The sequence below is a fragment of the Myxine glutinosa genome, chromosome 5, assembly GCF_964187855.1.
Source record: "Myxine glutinosa chromosome 5, kmMyxGlut1.1, whole genome shotgun sequence".
NCBI lineage: Eukaryota > Metazoa > Chordata > Myxini > Myxiniformes > Myxinidae > Myxine > Myxine glutinosa.
The window spans coordinates 173,761,839-173,783,729 of NC_136265.1; the positions used below are offsets into that span (position 1 = coordinate 173,761,839).

Here is a 21,891-nt window from a genome sequence, read left to right on the forward strand (position 1 = left end):
GTTGGTGGCCTCTCTGTAATCTACCGCAGACTTTTTACCTCCACCACCAAAGAAGGATGAAGGTTATGTTTTCACCCCTGTCTGTCTGTTTGTTTGTGAACAAGATATCTCAAAAGGTTGTGGACGGATTCGGACTAAATTTGGCAGAGATGTAGCGTATTAGGATACGTACAAGGACAAAATGATTCGATTTTGGTGAAGATCCAGATTTGGATCCGGCTACTAGAATTTTTAAAGTGATTCTTCACCATTGGGAGATTGGGCCAAAAACAATACATAGGATATCTCAAAAGGTTGTGGACGGATTTGGAAGAAACTTGGTGGAGCAGTTGGGTGTCTGACAAGGAAGAATCGATTCAATTTCGGTGAAGATCCGGATCCAGCTAGTAAACATTTTAAGTGATTCTTCACAATTCTGTAAACTCACCTTCATTCCACCACTCCTCCATCGATTTAAACGGATCTCTGACTTGAAAATCACAATAAACCCAGTTTGTAATAAATGTTCGTTTTTCATTAATCATCCACTTTCGAAACGCCCCCCTCCCTTTCAATTCTCCCCCTTCGCCCCTCTTTCCCCCCAAATCTCCCACCTTGCCCCTCCCCTTCAAATCTCCCCCCTCACCCCTCCACTCCAAAACTCCCTCCTCACCTCCAAAACTCCCCCCTCACCTCCAAAACTCCCCCCTCACGCCTCCCTTTCAATTCTGCCCCCTCGACCCTCCCCTCCAAATCTCTCCCCTTGCCCCTCCCCTTCAAAACTCCCCCCACCCAACCCCTCCCCTTAAAATCTCACCCCTACCATCTTCCTCCAATTCTCCCTCCTCCTCCTCCTCCTCCTCCTCCTCCTCCTCCTCCTCCTCCTCCTCCTCAAAGCTGCCTCCTCCCCACTTCATCTCCCTTCCATCTCATACCTCCACCACCTCCAACCTTCTACTTTCCTCTGCCCCCCCCCCCCCTCCCCCCTCAAACAACCCTTCACTGTGCCTCATCCCATCACCATCAAACCTTTTGTCCTCCTCATCCTTCCCTTTCTCCAAACTCTTCTGCAATCTCTGCCACACTATCAACAGCTCTCCCTCCCTCCCCCTCTCACCCTTCATCTTACCCGACTCCTCTCCTCCCCTGTACTGCACTCGATTATCCCCCTCCCTTAACGGTATGGACCTCAAACATCCGGGGCCTTCACTCAAACCTGATGGATCTCTCCATATAGGTTGCTTCTAACAAACCAGACATAATCTGCTTAACACAAACATTCCTCCTTGAAGATGTCTCAGATTCCTTAATATCTCTTCCTGGTTACTCCCTCCTCCGGTATGATAGACCTGAGCCTCGTCCTGGTGATGGCATTGCTATCTTTATCAAAAACTCTCTTCCTCACTCTCCTTGCACTGCCCTCTCCACCCCACTCCCAGGAGTACCTCTAGCTACAGCTTCCTCTCCGCTCCCACCTTTTGTTCATATATGTTCTGTACCGTCCTCCAAACAGTGATGACTCAATTTACATTTTGCTGTTTGACAACATGGACCAACTTCTATCCACTCATCCCAATTCTCTCTTCCTCATATGTGGCAACTTCAACTGTCATCATGCCAGCTGGCTAGGTGTGGGTACCTCTCTCACCAGTCATGGCATCTCAGCAAAGGACTTCTGCGACTCATTGGAACCGACACAATCTGTCAATTTCCCGACCCGGATCTCAGTTAACGGAGCATCTTCTCTTCTAGATTTGGTTTTGACAAACTTCCCTGCAAATGTCTGCTGCTCTTCTTCTGCTCCAAACAGTTCTTCTGATCATGTGCTCGTTAAAGTGGACATCTCTCTGGCCATTCTCAGAGAGCCTCCTCAGCGTCGACGAGTCTGGCATTTCACTCAGGCCGACTGGCATGGTCTTCAATCAAGCAGCCATCAATCATCTGGACTGGTCTCCCATCTCTACTGCCTCTGACATCAACTCTTCCTGGGAATTCTTCCAAAGTAAACTGCGCTCTATCATGCACAGATTTATCCCATCTCGTCTTCAGTCGTCATACCCTTCCTCCCATCCATGGTACACTGAATCTTGTGGTGAGGCATTTGCCATGAAACAACTTGCCTTTGCCTCTTGGAAGGCAAATCCAACTGAAGGCAATCTCAGTTCCTTCCACCAAGCTCGGAACAAGTGTGTGTCTACCCTCAGGAGTGCCAGGAAACAATATCTCTCTACTCTCAAGACTGAACTCTCAAACCTGTCTCCTTCCTCCAAATCCTGGTGGTGTCTGGTCAAATCTGTTTCTGGTGTTTGTTCCCCCTCCATCCCCTCCCTTACCTCAAATGGCTACACAGTTGACACCGCATGTGACAAAGCCGAATGCCACAACTCTGTGTTTGCCTCAAAATCTTGTGTCCCAAACCCATCTCTCTGTACCCACCTTACCCAGTCGAACCCAGCTGCTCCTGGACTCTGTGTCCTTCTCTCCTGACAAGGTGGAGAAGTTTCTGTCAAAACTAGACTGATTCTGCAACTGGACAAGACAGCATCAGCCCACGGGTCCTAAAATCCTGCTCTGCCGCTCGCTCACCCTCTCTCTGTTCTCTTCTCCCTCTTTTGCTCAAGGTCATCTGACATCAGTTTGGAAAGCAGCAAACATTACCACTTTACATAAAAAGGTGCACAACCAGATCCTTGCAACTATAAACCAATCAGCCTGCTCCCATTTGTCAACAAAGTCATGGTATCCATCATTGCTTCGGATATCAAATCCTTCCTCTTCTCCAATAGCTTGATCTCTGATCATCAATTTGGATTCAGACCAGGTTACTCTACTCTGGGCATGCTGCTTCTGCTGTCTCAACAATGGATGGAGGTCCTCAATGCCAAACAGGAAATTAGAGCAGTCTCCCTTGACATATCATGTGCCTTCGATACGGTCTGGCACCCCAATCTGCTCACCAAACTCTCCTCCTATGGTATCCATGGAAATCTCCACGCATGGTTTGCGGACTTCTTTCAAGGTGGCCCTGAATGGGTTTCTCTCATCTCCCCCTTCCTGTTCAGGCTGGGGTTCCCCAAGGTAGTGTTCTGGGCCCTGTGCTTTTTCTGGTCTTCCTCAATGATCTCTCAGACTCTCTGGAAAATCCTATCTCTTTGCTGATGACTCCACTCTCTACCGCTCCATTCCTCATCCCTCAGATGGGCAGTCTGCAGCCTCCTCACTCTCTGGAGACCTGGACAAAATCCCAGAATGGTCAAACAAGTGGAACATGTCTTTCAATCCTGACAAATCTCACACTCCTACTATGTCTCTCCAAAAAGACCGACTGGAAAACCCTCCAATCTACTTTCTCAACAGTCCTCTCCAAGAAGTAGTCACTCAAGCTTTTGGGTCTCACTATCTGCCATGATATTTCCTGGGAAAACCACATTTCCAAGCTGGCCTCCAAAGCCAGTCACCGACTGGGCATCCTCCGTCGTGCGAACTCCTTCCTTGGCACACCTGAGCTCCTCGCCACATACAAGGCTTTCATCCGCAACTCAATGGAATACTGCTCTCCCCTCTGGGCTGGTGCTCCTGCCTCACACCTGGCTCGGCTTCACGCTGTTGAAACCAAAGCTTTCAGAATCATTGGAATCTCCCGCGATGAAGCTTATTGTCAGGGCCTTTCACTCACTCACCGCAGGCAGGCAAGGCAGGTGGTCTTACTGCCTTCTACCGACTCCTCTCGGCCTTTCACCCCCTGCTCTGTCTGTGCTCTGTCCCCCAAATAATCCTGCAGGTCGCACAAGATATGCCAGCAACCCTCTGATGGTGAAATTGCCAAAATCAAGACTCTCTGCTCACCATCACTCTTTCATTCCCCTTTTCTCCCGCCTCTGGAACAAACTCCCTCACTCTCTTCAATCCCACTCCACCCTCCAGGTCTTTAAAACAGCTGTTCACCACCATCTCCCATCTTCCCCCATCCAAAACCTTGATCTTTTCTACCCCCGTTAATTCACCCCAGATCCATTTTTTTGAAATACCGACTTCTTTCCTGGAAGTCCTAGCAGTGTCCATGTGTTTTATACCTCTCCCCCCCCCCCCCCCACCCCAACCCCCTTCCCATGCCTCCTTCCCCCAAGCCCTCTCCCTCCCACAGATCTCCCGATGTCCCTGTTCTCTGCTGTTGTACTTGTGTGCTTCCCTCTCTCCCCATCTTGTCTCCCTCTCTCTTTATTGTATGTTTTGTGTGTCGGTTTTTTTTTTTTGTGATTGATGTTAGCTCTTACATGAGCCTCGAAATTGTATACAAAAATAATAATAAAAAACATTGGGAGATCGGGCCAAAAACGATATGTAGTAGGATATGTCAAAATGTTGTGTCCGGATGATTTTCATTAAATGCGATTCTGTATTGTGATTTTCTGGTCTACTCGGGGATCCAAAACGCAAACTGATTACCTGGCGGAGGTATGCTTTCTACTGAGTGCCATTCTCATTGATGTTGCACCCTCTGCCCTCTTTTGGCTCTATGCCTCCCAGGTTTCTGCAGGGTCTTCCAGTAACCCTCTTATTGTTAAATCCCAAAATCCAGGCTCATTGCTCAGGTCCACTGATTTGTTCCTGTTTTCTCTCGCCTGTGGAACAAACTTTCCCAATATGTTCAATCCCGTTCTTCCCTCCAGGGCTTCATGACATGTGTTCATCACTAATTCACGTCATCCCTATCCATACTCATATCTTCCACACCAAATTACCCCATTCCCAAGCATTCCCTTTTTCCAGGTTATTGTGATTGTTTCATTTCTGTTTGTTAGTTATTGGCTTCCAAAACCGACCGACATGCAACTCTTCTGTAACTTCATGTATAGTAATTAAGCGATTCTCCAAAATTATCTGCACAATGCGTTTCATGTTTTTGATCGAGCGGAAGCAGTTGGTTACAAGTGACAACGTTCAACATCGCTCACCAATTCTTTTCTTTTTTTTTCACTGGACCATTTGAAAACAAGAATGATTGCACTGTGATTATAATATGTGACACTATAAACCACCGTTAGAGGCCATTTTTCCCTGGAGAGCAGGGGTCGACCTTTTATGGACACCATGGTCCCCTTTTTGAAGCAATGTTTTACAGCTGGATGCCCTTCCTGACGCCAGCCCTGTTCGTCGCCTCTTGCGACACATAGGGAATTACCAGCAAGCTCGTACTCAATTTGCCGACCTCGGAAGGATGACAGGCTGAGTCGACCCCCCTGGCGTTAATTCAGCGATCGACTGGGATTCGAACCCAGGATCCTAGGATCCCAAGCCGGCACCCTAACCGCTAAGCCAACACCAGGCTTGATATGTGACACTATATAGTTGTTTTTTTTCACCTCATCTGTCCACTCAACCCCCTCATCCTTGCTGTTGAATGTATTATACAATTTATCTCCGAGGGTCTTCATAGTTTGGTTTCATATCAATTACGAGTGTGACAGACAGCTGGGTCTGGTTTCAGGCAACTAATACACCCATTCAAAATGGCAGCGGCAGGAAGGGACATGTTATTATACTTTCTGTGGTATATAGATTACAGTAGATCTTGGCTAGGGCCTCAAGAACATCACAGATGTATTCGGTTAGCAGGTTTCCACCATCCCGCCCTCCCAGTGGTAATAAACCATTTGTTCATATAAAAAACCTGTATGTGGTCATTCGAGGTACGGGATTTTGTCAGTAAGCACAACGGAATTGGCTTTAAGAAATCTGACAATGAGCCGATTGGGAAACACACATATGGCACCGTTCAAAAATTACGTAATTCTATCTTTTTAGGGGGGCACATTTGGGCTTGATTAAACCTTACTAATAATTTAACACTCGACCCAAACAAAGCCAATATAAATCTGACGCAACAAAGTTGGACAGTGTGTAATCAGCACTGGCCTATATAGGACACGCATCACCTATATAGGACCACCAGAAAACAAGATGGCGGCCATATAATTTTGTCTCGGCACTGGTGGGTGGAGTCAAGCGACAGATGTGTGTGTGATCTGGCTGTCTACCCAAATGGTGCACATTTCAAAAATTGACCCCCAGCAAGATCCCCAACAACAACAACAACAACAACAGCAAGCGAAGCTCTTGTAGACCTGTGACTAAAATTAACGACGTGAAGGAAACGCATCACCAAGTTGTGAAGACCGTCTCTGTGAACTTATCAATGCTCTGCTTCACAAGGAAATTAATGATGCACCTCGGTCACAGCACACACAAGTATGTTGGCCAGAGTTTTCATTATACCCAGGATACTTTGACCAGCATTGATGTCACTTCATGTATAACTTGCTCAGGTTAGACAAGACCATTGCACAACATTTCAGCAATTAACTACTATTTTTACATGCTCTACATTAAAAAGCCCATCTTAACCTTGAGCCTTCCTCGTATTCAGAACAGGATGGGCAACGGAATTATGATACAATGAGCAACTTCACATGGGGAATGGAATGTGCCTTTAGGGCCTGTGGAAAAAGCTTAGAGCACTAGGTTATACAAGCGTCCCATAAAGTGCTTGCAAGTTTTGGAATTCATGAAAGCTCGAATGGCCAGGATGCTGCAAAACGGACCCAGTCCAAGCGAGCGGTTTCCCGCTGGGTTGCTTAGGTGCAATGCAAGCATCTCCTGTGCAAACCTGTGGCTTTGGCTGATTGTGCATGGGAAACAGACATTTACAATGCAAGCCGGTATGGCAACAGAAACAAGAAGGCGGAAGTACTGAGAGAAGCGGACAATGGGTGAGAAGGATATACCAACCAATCGCTGAATGCTCATGCCAACAGAAGAGAGCTAATGCTATTTTGTGTTTCTTTGAAAATAAAAGCGAAAACATCTACATTATACATGTGCAAAAACAGTAGAAACTCCAATCCCTTATTCCCAACTGTTACATATTTATGTGAATGTATGTGAATTACCATTCAGGTCTTTGCTTATCCATGTTTAGTAGATTAAGGGTTGTTGTGATTGGAGGGTCAGGAGCCCTTCTGAACAAGTGGCCGGAAACGGAAGTGACCGGAAACGGAAGGAGAGAAGACACGAGGAAGAAAAGGGACGAGTAGTATTCTTCCTCGCCCCGCTCCGACCAAAGGTGGGATCGACCTTGCGCTGCGTGGAAAAGCGGCGTTCCGAAGCCTGTCTGGCAAGAGGAATCACCGGGACGTGTACCTGCCCGGTGGAGACGTCAAGTTGACGTGGGGCCGTGCATCGACCCCGCGTCTGGCATCGTTCGCGGCACCGTCTAAACAGACGCGTGCGGGTCGCACGTTGGGGCCTAACGCGCCTTGCAAGCGGCGTGGGGTTTGGCTTGCTCTACCGTACCCGCTTCGCGTGGCCACGAGGGGCTGCAGCCACGGTGCCTGGTACGATACCTGCCCGGTGGAGAAACGTCCACCCGGGGTTCGTTCAACCGCCCGAGTGCGGCGACGCCGACCAGTATCTTGGTCAGGAGGGGCCCAGAGACATTGTGAGGAGCAGAGACCGAAAGGGGGTTGTGAGTACTCACCGGGACACACATATATAAGATGGCCATCTTACTCATAGGGAAGTGTTTGTGAATTGGGAATTGTTGATGGTTGTGTATTGTTGATTGCTCGGGGAAAATCTCCGTGGTTGTGTCATTGAAATTGTATGGTATCATTACCATTGGAAATATATCCTTGAACATCAGTTGTCTCCTGGGTGAAATTCATATGGATTGCGTGGCGAAAGCGCATATATAATACAGCTTGCTGGCGGAGTTCCTCTCACGGTCCGGGGGTCACCGAGACCAGGTATTCACCGAGGGGACCACGTAACAGAATTGGGGGCTCGTCCAAATTACGATTTGCGGTTTCGCAATTGGGTCTACGTCCGGGATTTAAAATTGTATAAAATAATAAAATAATAATTTTTTTCTTAATTAAAATTTATTAATTAATTATTAATTGGTAAAAAAAAATTGAGAAATTGGGGTAAAGTCTTGGGTGAAGGTTAACAGGTGTTAACGATAGGCACCATGGCGTTTGTGGCACAGAACTTTGGGGTAACCCCGAGTGAGGCACAGTTCCGAGCGTTGCTAAAGTCGGACCTCTTGAAATTGGCCAAACATTTTAACTTGGAGGTCCGAACTAATTTGAGGAAGGCAGAGTTGCAGGCCACGGTGATACAATCTATGGTGGGATTAGGAACATGGGACGAGTTAGCCTGGGAGTGGCTACCCAAAGAACCAGAAGACGTTGAGCTCCGGAAACTGGAGTTGCAATTACGGAGCCAGGAACGGATCAAAGAAGAAGAAAGGAAAGCAGAAAAGGAAAGAGCAGAAGAGGAAAGGAAAGCAGAAGAGAGGAGAGAAGAGAAGCAAGCAGAGGAAAGGAGAGTGGAACGAGAACTCCAGGAAAGGTTAAAAGAAGAAGAAAGGAAAGCAGAAGCAGAGGAAAGGAGAGTGGAACGAGAACTCCAGGAAAGGTTAGAAGGGAGAAAAGCGGAGGAGAGGAGAGCTGCAAGGGACCTCGAAGCAGAGGAGAGAAAAGCAGAAAGGGAATTAAAGGAACGTGACATGGAGCTTCAGCAAGAAATCAAATTCAAGGAGCTGGAGTTAATGAGAGAACGGGGAGAGGCACCACCCTTGCTGACGGGGTCGACACCTAACCAGAAAACCTGGGATGTGGGCAGACATGTGAGGCTGGTTCCACCGTTCAGTGAAAAAGAGGTCGCGAAATTTTTTCCACACTTTGAGAAAGTGGCTCGACAATTAAACTGGCCGGAGGAGGCCTGGACCATACTCGTGCAAAGTGTGCTGGTGGGGAAAGCTCAGGAAATTTATTCGGCGCTACCAATGGACCAATGTGCAGATTATGAGGTACTGAAGAAGCACATCCTCAAGGCCTATGAGTTGGTTCCGGAAGCTTACAGGCAAAAATTCAGGAATGCCAGGAAGAGGGAGAGTGAGACCCATGTGGAGTTTGCCAGAGTGAAAGAAAACATGTTTGATCGGTGGTGTGAGTCAAAAGGAGTCGGGAAAGACTTCGAAACATTGCGGGACTTGATCCTGGTGGAGGAATTCCAGCAGTGTGTCCACGAGGACATCAAAGTGTACCTGCAGGAAAAGAAAGTACCAAAGTTGTGGGACGCAGCCACCATGGCAGATGATTATGCCTTAACCCACCGAATAGGGGTCCACAAACCTAACTCCTCGCCTAGACTTCAGCAGGGGAGTTATGGAACACCCGGTGCGGAGAACGACCTTACATGGCGGCGGCCTCGAGATGATTATGGGGACAACTATGATACCCCAACGGTTAGAAATCCGAGGGCTACGGGCCCAAGACAAACTTATTTTTCGGGGGGCTCAAGGCCGACCCCGAGGTTCTCCCCCGGGCCTACTTGTGCTTTTTGCCATAAAACTGGACACTTGATGTCCCAATGTTACCTCCGAAAAAGGGAGAATCCGGAACGGAATCAGTCTAGTGCGACTCCGAATGCACTGGCAAGTGTGAGAAATCATTCTTGGAGAGCAGAGCTGGGGGAAGATTCCCCTGTCAAAGGTACGGCGTCCCGGGAGAACCTTGTTCAGGAGGGCTACAAACATTTCATTTCAGAGGGGTTCGTGTCGCTGGATGGCGACCCGAGTAACCAGAAGCCAGTTAGGGTATTGAGGGACACAGGAGCCCACCAATCGTTGATGCTGGAGGGCATTTTGCCATTGTCGGAGAAGACGGCAACTGGGGTTAGTGTGCTTTTACAGGGGGTCGGGGGCTATGTTAAAGCTCCGCTTCATGTCATCCAGTTGAGTTCTGAGTTGGTATCCGGGCCGGTCACCGTAGGCTTACAAGCCACCCTTCCTGTGGAGGGAATCTCTTTTATTATCGGGAATGATTTGGCCGGGGGGCGAGTTTCGGGTAATCCAATAATGGTGGACAAGCCCAGTAAGGAAAATAACACCACTCGGTTAGAGATGGAGATTCCGGGTATCTTTCCATCCTGTGCAGTGACTCGGGCTATGGGTAGAAAGCACGCGGAAGAGAAGGAGGAAGAAAGAGAGGGGGAGTTGGAACCCTTAGAGGTACGGGAAGACAACTCGGAAAAGGGAAATAACCAGGGGAGGGATTCCCAGGAATTTCGAGAAATGGTAGCGTCTGGAACGCAAGGGGACGTGGAGTGTCCGTCGGAGACCGCGGAGAACGAAGTGGAGCAAACCGCGCTGGTCCGAAGGAGACTAGTGGAAGAACAACACGAAGACTCGGAGATCCAGAGGTTAATTGAGAAAGCCGTTACGGAAGAAGAGGCTACGAAGATACCTGTGGGGTATTTCATGAAGGGGGAAACCCTAATGAGGAAATGGAGGCCCCCGGAGGTGCCCGCAGACGATGAGTGGAAAGTTCACTATCAGATTGTGGTGCCACCGCTGTACCGGAAGGAGATCTTGAGTTTGGCACATGAGACCCCTTGGGCCGGGCACCTGGGAGTGAACAAGACCTGTGACAGGATATTGGTACATTTTTTCTGGCCGGGACTGCGACGGGATGTGGCGGAGTTCTGCAAGTCCTGCCATTCTTGTCAGCTGGTGGGAAAGCCGAATCAAAAAATCCCACCCGCCCCGTTAAAGCCAATTCCAGCTTTTGAAGAGCCATTCAGCCGAGTCATTGTGGACTGTGTGGGCCCTTTACCCAAAACCAAAGCCGGACATCTATACTTACTGACCATCATGTGCGCGTCCACCAGGTTCCCCGAGGCAGTGCCTCTGAGGAAAATAACGGCGGCAGTTATTGCAAAGGCCTTGATTAAATTTTTCACTTGGGTTGGTCTACCTAAGATCATTCAATCGGATCAGGGGTCCAATTTCATGTCCACACTGTTCCAGCAAGTGGTACACCTGTTGGGGGTGGAACAAGTAAGATCCAGCGCCTACCATCCCGAGAGCCAAGGGGCCCTGGAAAGGTTTCACCAGACTTTAAAGAATATGATCCGAACGTATTGTTTTGAATGTGCCAAGGATTGGGATGAAGGGATACCCCTATTGTTGTTTGCGGCGAGGGAGTCCGTGCAGGATTCCTTGGGATTCAGTCCGTTTGAACTGGTGTTTGGACACGCAGTGCGGGGACCGTTGAAATTGGTGAAAGAACAGTGGTTACTACAGGAGTCCCGGACACCGATGGTGGAGTATGTGTCCACAGTAAAAAACCGATTGGCAAAGGCGTGTGAGGTGGCACGACGGAACTTGAGAAGGGCCCAGGGGAAAATGAAGGAGAGACATGACAAGACCTCGCAGATAAGGAATTTCAGTCCTCAGGACCGGGTGCTAGTATTGCTGCCCGTTCCAGGTCAGCCCCTCCAGGCTAGATATTTCGGTCCTTATGCAGTGGAGGAGAGGGTGAATGAGAGACTACGTGGTGACCACTCCCGACCGACGAAAAAAGCGACAGTTGTGTCATGTCAACCGACTGAAGAAATATCATGAGAGGGAACCGGTGGAAGACGTAGTTCCTGTCTCACCGGTCGTACCAGTGACAATGGACGGAAACGCCGGTGTGAAGTTTGATAACTTGGATGACCAGGCCTGCCCCAAATTGACGAACACCGAAGTGTTGAATCATTTGGATGAGAAGTTAGGTCATTTAACAAGGGAACAGCAAGGACAACTGTCCAGCCTAATGTTCGAATTTAAACATTTGTTCACAGATGTACCTGGTCGTACGGACTTAGTATATCATGATATCGAGGTGGGGGAGGCCACTCCAGTGAAACAACACCCCTATCGGATGAACCCGGTGAAGATGGAGTACCTTCGGAAGGAGATGCAATATATGTTGGACAATGACATCATCGAACCAAGCAACAGTGAATGGAGCTCCCCATGTGTGTTGGTTCCGAAACCCGATGGCAGCTTCCGGTGTTGTACAGATTTAAAACGGGTGAATGCAGTGACCAAGACCGACTCCTATCCGCTCCCGAGGATTGACGACTGTATTGATCGAATAGGCCCAGCTAAATTTGTTACCAAATTTGACTTGCTGAAAGGGTATTGGCAGATCCCTCTTACCGATAGAGCCAAAGAAATCTCAGCTTTGGTCACTCCGAATGGGTTATATCAGTACAAGGTCCTCCCTTTTGGGTTGAAGAACGGGCCGGCTACATTTCAACGACTGATTAATCGGCTCATTGCAGACCTGGAGGGGGTGGAGGCATATCTGGATGATGTAATCATCCACACCATGACCATGGAAGACCACATTAAGCAAATCCATGCATTTTTTCAGACGATGTCCGAGGCAGGTCTGACCATCAACTTAGCCAAGAGTGAATTTGTAAGAGCACAGGTAGTGTTCCTCGGCCATGTAGTAGGGCAGGGTCAAGTACAACCAGTGACCGCCAAGGTAGAAGCTATCGATCGCTTCCAAGTCCCAAAGGGGAAGAAAGAGCTGATGAGATTCTTAGGTATGGCGGGGTGGTACCGGCGGTTCTGTAAGAATTTTTCGGATGTGGTAGCCCCTTTAACGAGTTTGTTGAGAAAGGAGACCCCATTCGTTTGGGATGGCAAATGTCAGGCGGCCTGTGCCCATGTCAAAGCGATACTAATGAGCTCTCCGGTCCTAACCGCTCCGGACTTTCAGGCACCTTTCAAGTTGGCCGTAGATGCAAGTGATGTGGGGGCGGGAGCGGTCTTGTTACAGGAAGATGAGGATGGGGTGGACCACCCCGTGTGCTACTACTCCAAAAAGTTCAATAAACATCAGGCAAATTATGCCACCGTGGAGAAAGAGACCCTGGCTCTCCTGCTAGGGCTTCAACATTATGAGGTGTATTTAGGAATCACGTCCTTTCCCATAAAGGTCTTTACGGATCACAACCCCTTAACCTTCATTCAAAGAATGAAAAATAAAAATCAGAGCTTGATGAGATGGAGTTTGGCTTTGCAGGGGTTCAACTTGGAAATTGAACATGTACGGGGCCGGGACAATGTCGTGGCGGACGCTTTGTCCAGATTGAGTTAATCTGGGGGGGGGGGGGGGGTTGAGTTATCTGGTTTGTTTCTCCAAATTGGCCGGCAAAGAAAGTTTTCGCTGGGTTCAAACTTTCTTTCTTGAAGGGGGGGAGTGTTACATATTTATGTGAATGTATGTGAATTACCATTCAGGTCTTTGCTTATCCATGTTTAGTAGATTAAGGGTTGTTGTGATTGGAGGGTCAGGAGCCCTTCTGAACAAGTGGCCGGAAACGGAAGTGACCGGAAACGGAAGGAGAGAAGACACGAGGAAGAAAAGGGACGAGTAGTATTCTTCCTCGCCCCGCTCCGACCAAAGGTGGGATCGAACTTGCGCTGCGTGGAAAAGCGGCGTTCCGAAGCCTGTCTGGCAAGAGGAATCACCGGGACGTGTACCTGCCCGGTGGAGACGTCAAGTTGACGTGGGGCCGTGCATCGACCCCGCGTCTGGCATCGTTCGCGGCACCGTCTAAACAGACGCGTGCGGGTCGCACGTTGGGGCCTAACGCGCCTTGCAAGCGGCGTGGGGTTTGGCTTGCTCTACCGTACCCGCTTCGCGTGGCCACGAGGGGCTGCAGCCACGGTGCCTGGTACGATACCTGCCCGGTGGAGAAACGTCCACCCGGGGTTCGTTCAACCGCCCGAGTGCGGCGACGCCGACCAGTATCTTGGTCAGGAGGGGCCCAGAGACATTGTGAGGAGCAGAGACCGAAAGGGGGTTGTGAGTACTCACCGGGACACACATATATAAGATGGCCATCTTACTCATAGGGAAGTGTTTGTGAATTGGGAATTGTTGATGGTTGTGTATTGTTGATTGCTCGGGGAAAATCTCCGTGGTTGTGTCATTGAAATTGTATGGTATCATTACCATTGGAAATATATCCTTGAACATCAGTTGTCTCCTGGGTGAAATTCATATGGATTGCGTGGCGAAAGCGCATATATAATACAGCTTGCTGGCGGAGTTCCTCTCACGGTCCGGGGGTCACCGAGACCAGGTATTCACCGAGGGGACCACGTAACACCAACCACACTTTCACCCACACTCACACCCACTCAGTCCACCACCACCTCCACACCAATCCCTAAGACAATCTTCCTTTGTAACCTTTTTGCACATCCCCTACTCTCCCACCACTTATATATTTAAATTACATTTTCCCTCCCTCCCTCAAACACCACCATCACCAGCATATGTAATATGGAGATTATCTGAAAAAGCACATACAGGGAGAAACATCCATTATCGTACAGGTAACAAGGGAAGGTGGAGCACAGAGAAGCAGCAGTGTACGGTAGAGTAGTAAGTGGTACGGCAGCAGTGAGGTAGTTGGGAGTATTCCTCGCAATTTAAGTGCAATATATTTAAGCGCAGTGCAAAACCAGCTCGAATTGAGGGTGTGAGCTATGACGTCACAACATGATACCGAACAACGAATCTTTACATCAGAAAAGCACCACTTACGCTGGAAGGCACGATAGCCGGTCTCCTGCAGATTCTCACACAGTCGACACACAGCAGAAAAGACATCTGCCAGCAGCAAACAGCCCTGTGGAGAGACACGTTGGATGGAGAAGGTGCGGAGATGCAAAATGCAATGAAAGACAAAATAACAGGCAAGTGCACTGAAAATGCAAGAATTTCCACAACATTGTTAAATCGAACTCAGATCTTGCAAAGCCGACCTGAATCGATGCATCCGACTGGTCAGATGATGTGCTTGGCTGAGGCTGCGAGAGGAGGAGGCTGCTCTTGCCACATGTCACCAGAGCTCTACATAAGGTCAAGCACGCAGTCAAGTCTCTTCCCAAGGCAGGTGCTCGTGCCTTTAAGAGCCCGATACACACCCAGTTCGGCTCTGCAGAGCGAGAGAGTGGCGGACGGTTGATATACTTATTTCACAGAAGCAATCTCACTGCCGACACCTCCTTTTGGTTTCTCGGTGAATGGACCACCTGTTGGTATCGTGGTTGCTGCTCCTGGGTATTTGCGGTTACAATAACAGCTCCAGAAATATTTACTTTCAAGGATGGCCGTCATTATTGAGGCACTTGTAGACACAAGAACACAACATCAGGAGGACGATCAAATGGCGAGTTGAGGAAATATCTGAAATATCTTGGCCTCAGCCTCACCTTGCATGTTGAGCATGTGTCGGATGACCGCCGCCCCATCGCTTTGACTACATGCCAGTCCCAACAAAAGAGGCAGTGCTCCACCAGCATACAGACGGCCTTCTGCACAAAGTCCCTGAAAAATGCACACAAACACAAAGATAAATACTCTACTTCCTGCTTAAAAAAGGGTAAGGTTGCATTTTGAACCAAAGATAAAATCTAAATAAATCAAAAATGTTGTCCGAAGTTGACCTGAGACAATTAGGACTCATCCGAAGTGTAGACTGGCACCCAAATCTGAGTGGGGCCAGCAGTAACCTATTCATGAAGGTCATTATTGAGCTAGCTGGGTTTTAACCGACAATATGACAACAACCTGGTAATTCTCCTGAGACGAGTTCATTTTCAAAACCTAAAATCGAAATCCTTCATACTGCTGACGTCAGCCACAGTTGGAACCACGACCTCTGGGGTTCCAGTCTGTAGTCTTAAGCACTAGCACGCTGCACTGGCATATGCATCTTCACTGGTACATGATCAGGATGTAGAGTAGAGTGGAACCCGTGGAATGAACACCAGGTGGGTTGACTCACCGACTCAGCCTGTCATCGTTCTAAGGTCAGAAAAATGAGTATCAGCTTACTGGGAAGAATGATCCAATGATCCATTCGAGTATCCTGTGTCGGAGTGGCAACCCATTCAGGATTATGCCCAATAGCCTGGAAACTGCTTCAGCATCCCTATACATCTGAAGATGCAAAATGAGTGGTCTTCTTCTTCTTCTTCTTCTTCTTCTTCTTCTGCACCAAACAACTGTTCTCCTTCAATTTGTTTCCTTAAAATAATTCAGATGTTCCGAAGACTAAAAGTCTCATGTACAATCAACACCAAACTTGTTAATGGCAAAAAATGACATCGATTCTTGACAGCTTTCCACGTGATTCCATCAACTCCAACAACCTACATGAAGACAGGACAGCCGGCTTTGCATTCCACCGTGAAGGATTGCGTGGTCCGAGATGCAGCACCTCCTCATGGCAGCACACTGGAATGGCACCTTATAAGACTAGAAGAATCTAAACCCACTTCGCTGGAGAAGATCCAACCAGCTGAGCATTTCAAAAACTAAAGGAACAAATAAAAAGGAAAACTACACTGCATCAAAAACAATGAAAAAATAACACTTCAGACTGCTCCCAGGTAAGGCAAACACCTGGCTGGTGTCCAGTGCTGAGCATACCTGAGTAGGTCACGCATTTTTGACCAATAAGTAATGGTCTGTTCCATCTGTGCCACCACTGTTTATGAAACCACCGCTAATTTGTAAGGAACAAGTTTGCCACATATCTTGTGTGGTTGCTAATTAAGAACATGGAAAGAAAACTTTTGTCAGTTACATTCGACTCTTCAAACCTTTCCATGGAACTAGAATGGACCTCCCTCACACAGTGGCAGTTTGTCTTACGTACGGCACGAAAACAATGCACCGGCACTGTGGACCCTTTTTGACTTAAGTTGGTTATACGAGACTAATTTGACCAATTTCTGCAATTATATAATTACTTCCAGGAATAATAGTACTAATGGTAGAACTTCAGACGGGTTCATAACCATTGTAGCCTCCGGCAGTGACAATACCCCGTCAGTGAGAATACACGTACGAGCATGCACTCAGCGGTAATTGTGCAGAAAGCCTGCGGTTCAATTTAACATACATGTGTTTCTCTGTGAATCGGCAATTTAAATGAGGATATGAGGTTGGTCTAGCAAGTCAGGTTGGGGATTGTGAGTGAGGATTATAATAATGAGGGATACAAGGAATCAAACAGTAATAGGGAAGGTTACGGAATGGGAAAATGGATACGAAGAGGGATTTTCAAAGGTGAAGGACTGAGAAAAGGTACCTAAATCACAAAAATGACTGAGGTTGTAATGAAACGAAGAAGAAAAAGAGTGAAAAAGAGGCAAAAAAGGGGGGATGGAGGGTGGCTCAAAAAAGGAGCCAAGAGGGAAACAGCTCAAAGAGGGACAACGCGAGGAATGGCTGAAAAAGGGGACTGATGGGGCATCTGGAAAGGGGGCATGGGGAGTGGGGTTGGAAATGTTGTTGGAAATGGGGCAAACAGGGAGATGGTTGGAAAAGGGGCAAAAAGGGGGTGGAAGTGGTTGGAAAATGGATAAACACAGGAGGGGGTAGGCAGCTGGAAAAGTGGCAAGGGGCGATTGGAAAAGTGGTAAGGGGGCGGTGAGAAAAAACGTAAAAGGGGGGATGGTAATAAAAGCAGTAAGGGGGTGGTTGAAAAAGCAGAAAAGGGGATGGTTGAAAAGGTGGAAAGGGGGAAGGAGGAAGGTTTGAAAAGCGGAAAGGGGTGGTTGGAAAAGTGGAAAGGGGGTGGTTGGAAAAGCGTGAGGGGCAGTTGGAAATGTGAAAGGGGATGGTTGAAAAACCAAAAGGGGGTGCTTAGAAAAGCGTAAGGGGGCGGTTGAAAAAGCGGAAAGGGAGGTGATTGGAAAAGGGGAAAAGGGAGGCAGTTGAAAAAGTGGAAAAGAGAGGGGGTTGGAAAGCGGAAAAGGGAGGCAGTTGGAAAAGCCACAATGGGGGTGGTTGAAAAAGTGACCATGGGGGAGGTTGGAAAAGCGACCATGGGGGAGGTTGGAAAAGCGACCATGGGGGAGGTTGGAAAAGTGACCATGGGGGAGGTTGGAAAAGCGACCATGGGGGAGGTTGGAAAAGCGACCATGGGGGAGGTTGGAAAAGCGGAAAGGGGTGGTTGGAAAAGTGGAAAGGGGGCAGTTGGAAAAGTGGAAAGGGGGCAGTTGGAAATGTGAAAGGGGATGGTTGAAAAACCAAAAGGGGGTGCTTAGAAAAGCGTAAGGGGGCGGTTGAAAAAGCGGAAAGGGAGGTGATTGGAAAAGGGTAAAGGGAAGCGGTTGGAAAAGCGGAAAAGGGAGGCAGTTGAAAAAGTGGAAAAGAGAGGGGGTTGGAAAGGGGAAAAGGGAGGCAGTTGGAAAAGCCACAATGGGGGTGGTTGGAAAAGTGACCATGGGGGAGGTTGGAAAAGCGACCATGGGGGAGGTTGGAAAAGTGACCATGGGGGAGCTTGGAAAAGCGACCATGGGGGAGGTTGGAAAAGCGACCATGGGGGAGGTTGGAAAAGCGACCATGGGGGAGGTTGGAAAAGCGACAATGGGGGTAGGTTGGAAAAGCAACCATGGGGGAGGTTGGAAAAGCAACCATGGGGGAGGTTGGAAAAGCGAGCATGGGGGAGGTTGGAAAAGCGACTTTGGGGGCGGTTGGAGAAGCGACCATGGTGGCGGTTGAAAAAGCGGAAAGGGAGGCGGTTGGAAAAGCAGAAAAGTGAGGCAGTTGGAAAAGCAGAAAAGGGAGGCGGTTGGAAAAGTGACAATGGGGGTGGTTGGAAACGTGACAATGGGGGAGGTTGGAAACGTGACAATGGGGGAGGTTGGAAAAGCGACTTTGGGGACGGTTAGAGAAGCGACCATGGTGGCGGTTGGAAAAGCGGAAAGGGAGGCGGTTGGAAAAGCGGAAAAGTGAGGCGGTTGGAAAAGCAGAAAAGGGAGGCGGTTGGAAAAGTGACAATGGGGGTGGTTGGAAATGTGACAATGGGGGTGGTTGGAAAAGTGACAATGGGGGTGGTTGGAAAAGCGACAATGGGGGTGGTTGGAAAAGCGACAATGGGGGTGGTTGGAAAAGTGACAATTGGGGCGGTTGGAAAAGCGGAAAGGGAGGCGGTTGGAAAAGCGGAAAAGTGAGGCGGTTGGAAAAGCAGAAAAGGGAGGCGGTTGGAAAAGTGACAATGGGGGTGGTTGGAAACGTGACAATGGGGGCAGTTGGAAAAACGGAAAGTGGGAGGCAGATGTAAAAGGAGCAATGGGGGAGGTTGAAAAAAAATGGACAAAAGGGAAATTTATTATTGCTCCTTGCTCTTTCAAGTTGCACCTTCCTTACATCTACGCTTCATTTATTCAAAGGAGGTTTGTGAAAAATGTAAAAATGTAGATGTAAGGAAGGTACGATGTGAAATATAGTGCGGGAGACGGGTTGAGAAATAAAAGAGTGAAAGATTCCATATTAATGGGGAATTTAAAACAGATGCTGAACAACATGTTTATATTCACTTTCTTGTGTGTGGAATACCTCATCAAACTGTTGGAGCTGTTGGGAGAGCAGGAGCTGTTGGGCGAGCATCCGTGTGCCGCAAGTTGCATCTGCGGCTAATTTGTGGGTCTTATCTTGCAGCCAAGACAATGATGTTACAGCACTTTAAACTGGCTGTCTTTGGCAATGCTGCAAAACACTATGACTGTAGAAGAAGAAGTTTCATGGAGAATTTTTTTTTGAAGAATTTGTGTTTGGAAAAAGTCTCCGAATGCCCTATCATCAAGTGTAGAACATTTCAACTGCCCATGGCATGTGCATGACGAAGGGATTATTAAAGAGCCAGTAGTATACGTATACGTTACAGCAGCCATCATCAAATCAATGAGAAGAGTAAACAAATAATAGAACAAATTGCTTGGTTAGGACAAGTTGGAACAAATCCTTTTATTCTGCAAGTCACATATGGCCAAAAGTCAGAGGCAAAATTTCCCTCCAAATTGAAACAGGCCACAGTCTGTATGGAGCCTTCGTGGCCCATAAACTTCCTCAACATTACTGTGTAGCCTTTCAAGCTGGGCACCATTTTAAGTCGTTTTGCCTGTATTTACCACCCTCCCCCCAAACCACCCTGCTTCTTTTGAAGATTAGTTAGGCGCGTGCTCCTCTCAAGCTCTGCCAGCAAATCGCCTCCAATCAGCGACCCAGTGGCAACAGCCACGTCAAAGTCCCGAGAGGGCTGCTTGCCGGCTGTCACAACGCAGCAACTCGGTTTGCGCCCTCACCTAACACTCGGTGATTGGCCGAGGCACGTCCGTCGTTTCCACATGCATGATGAGCCAAACTCTAGGAGCGCCTTTTTACTTTGAACATGAGCGACTTTCCTTCCGCGGCACCAAAATAATTCACCGAGAGACCGAAGGGAATCGGGCTTAATAAGATTGAAATGCTATCCATTCTTGTGCTCCCGAGTCATTCCCTTCGATCTAACACTGCACCCCTGCCGTTTGAAAGCCATTTTGCCAAATAAAATTATTTTGGACTCACGGCCACATGTTAGCGTAACTTAAAACAGAAAGAACAAGACATGAAAGCGCCTGGGGGCAGGCAAGGATTCTCTGAGCCATGGCTAGTTTTAAGCAGCACCAACTGAGCTCCAAAGTTGCATTTTTCATTGCAGGGTGGGAGAAGTGGGTGGAGGGTGGAGGTGGTGGTTAGAATTTCCACGACATAATGATGGATGTCATGGTTCTCCCCCACCCCACAAACCCCATCCCTGCCCACCATTGTCAAATGCTCAACAACTCAATAGATCTTGAAGTTTGTTTTGCCCAGTGTTTAAACTTTCTTAGAGTATGTTCATTTATCTGGACTAAACCAGCTTAGAATGGAGAGAAGGATGGACGGTATAGTAAAACGGACAAGTGGTTAGTTCATTTGCGGTACGTCCACACAAGGCAACAAAATATGTCAGTTGGATGTGTGGTCGCAATAGAGCTGTCCATGTCTGGGTTTCATCCTCTGGAGGCCGGATTTAACCATTATGGTGCAGTGCCAGCAAAGGATCATACATCTTGGAGCACGTAATCATATGTGCTAATAGAATATATATGTGGAGATTTGATTAGGATGGCCGTCTCATCTGTATTTAGATTGTGGATGTTAAAATATCCCAAAGCATCTTTTGAAGAGGAGGGCATTGTCTTCTGGTACTTTGGCCAAATTCCCAGCTTCAGGTTCTCTGCATAGTGTATGGCAGTGCTGGGATGTACACATCACACAGGAATGATGATTCCAAATGGTCGCTTCCTGTGTCTACATTTGGTAATGCAAATGCATCATGCATTATCCACATCAATCTAATTATACCGAGGGGTCCACAGACGTCTAAGTCCAAAGAAAATGTTGCGGATATGGGATTTGGCCTCCATATCCGCTTCTAAATATTCCCCTATTTCCCCCAATACTCCCCAACTATCCCCAATCCCCCATTCCCTAGTCCCATTGTCTGTAAACAACACTCTGTAGAACCGACCTTCCCCTTTTTCCCCCATTAAATGTCGTGCCCAGGTCCACCGCATCTCACGTAGACAACTTTCGGACATCTTGCTAGTTATTCTTAGTCTATGTCAGTTAAGGACTCGTTTCCATTAATTCTGACTCTTCGTTGCACCAGAATGTGATTGTATGGCACCAGTAGTGAGTTTAGGACCTCCCCATAACTCCTCCCATCTTCCCCATGAAACAACAACAACTACAACAACAGCGCGCGGGGAGTGTGCGTCCTCACTCCGGCTCGGTTAGCCGCCATTGCCCATGTGCGCCGACGGGGTTACCACGAAGGGGCCGACTGTCGGCCCCTCGTCAAGGGCGGAGCCCGGTAACCCCCCGCACCCAATAAGAAGCAACGGGCCGATTCCATCTGGGGCAGAGCTAACGAGCCGAGGACGTGTCACTCCCCGCTGGATATACGCAGCCACTTACCGGACGTGACGTCAGATGCGCCCCGAGCTTGAAGTGAAGAGAACCAGACGCCACCTCCGAGCGCTGAGAGACCTCCCTGCATCTTTTGGGCCGCGCTATCCTGTCCCTGAGCACAAGGTGCACCTTGTGCTGTCCACCGACTACCTGCCCTTCCTTGCCATCAATCCCCGTGTGAGTCAGTCTTGTCCTGTTT

The 21,891-nt window shown here is 48.3% G+C and overlaps 3 protein-coding genes across 3 annotated transcripts in view; 2 read left to right on the plus strand and 1 right to left on the minus strand.

Moving 5' to 3' along the window:
* The window catches only part of DTD1 (D-aminoacyl-tRNA deacylase 1), a 903,613-nt gene that overhangs the window by 248,301 nt on the left and 633,421 nt on the right, over positions 1-21,891 (plus strand). The window lies entirely within an intron of this gene.
* Positions 1-21,891, minus strand: part of THADA (THADA armadillo repeat containing) — a 259,593-nt gene that overhangs the window by 174,103 nt on the left and 63,599 nt on the right. The window contains exons 7-9 of the mRNA XM_078779098.1: positions 15,113-15,227; positions 14,663-14,835; positions 14,442-14,526 (exon numbers count right to left, since the gene is read on the minus strand). Of these exons, the coding sequence (XP_078635224.1) occupies positions 14,442-14,526; positions 14,663-14,835; positions 15,113-15,227 (373 nt within the window). The remainder of the gene's footprint in view (positions 1-14,441; positions 14,527-14,662; positions 14,836-15,112; positions 15,228-21,891) is intronic.
* Positions 1-21,891, plus strand: part of BTBD7 (BTB domain containing 7) — a 643,025-nt gene that overhangs the window by 48,186 nt on the left and 572,948 nt on the right. The gene's annotated exons all lie outside the window — the stretch shown is intronic.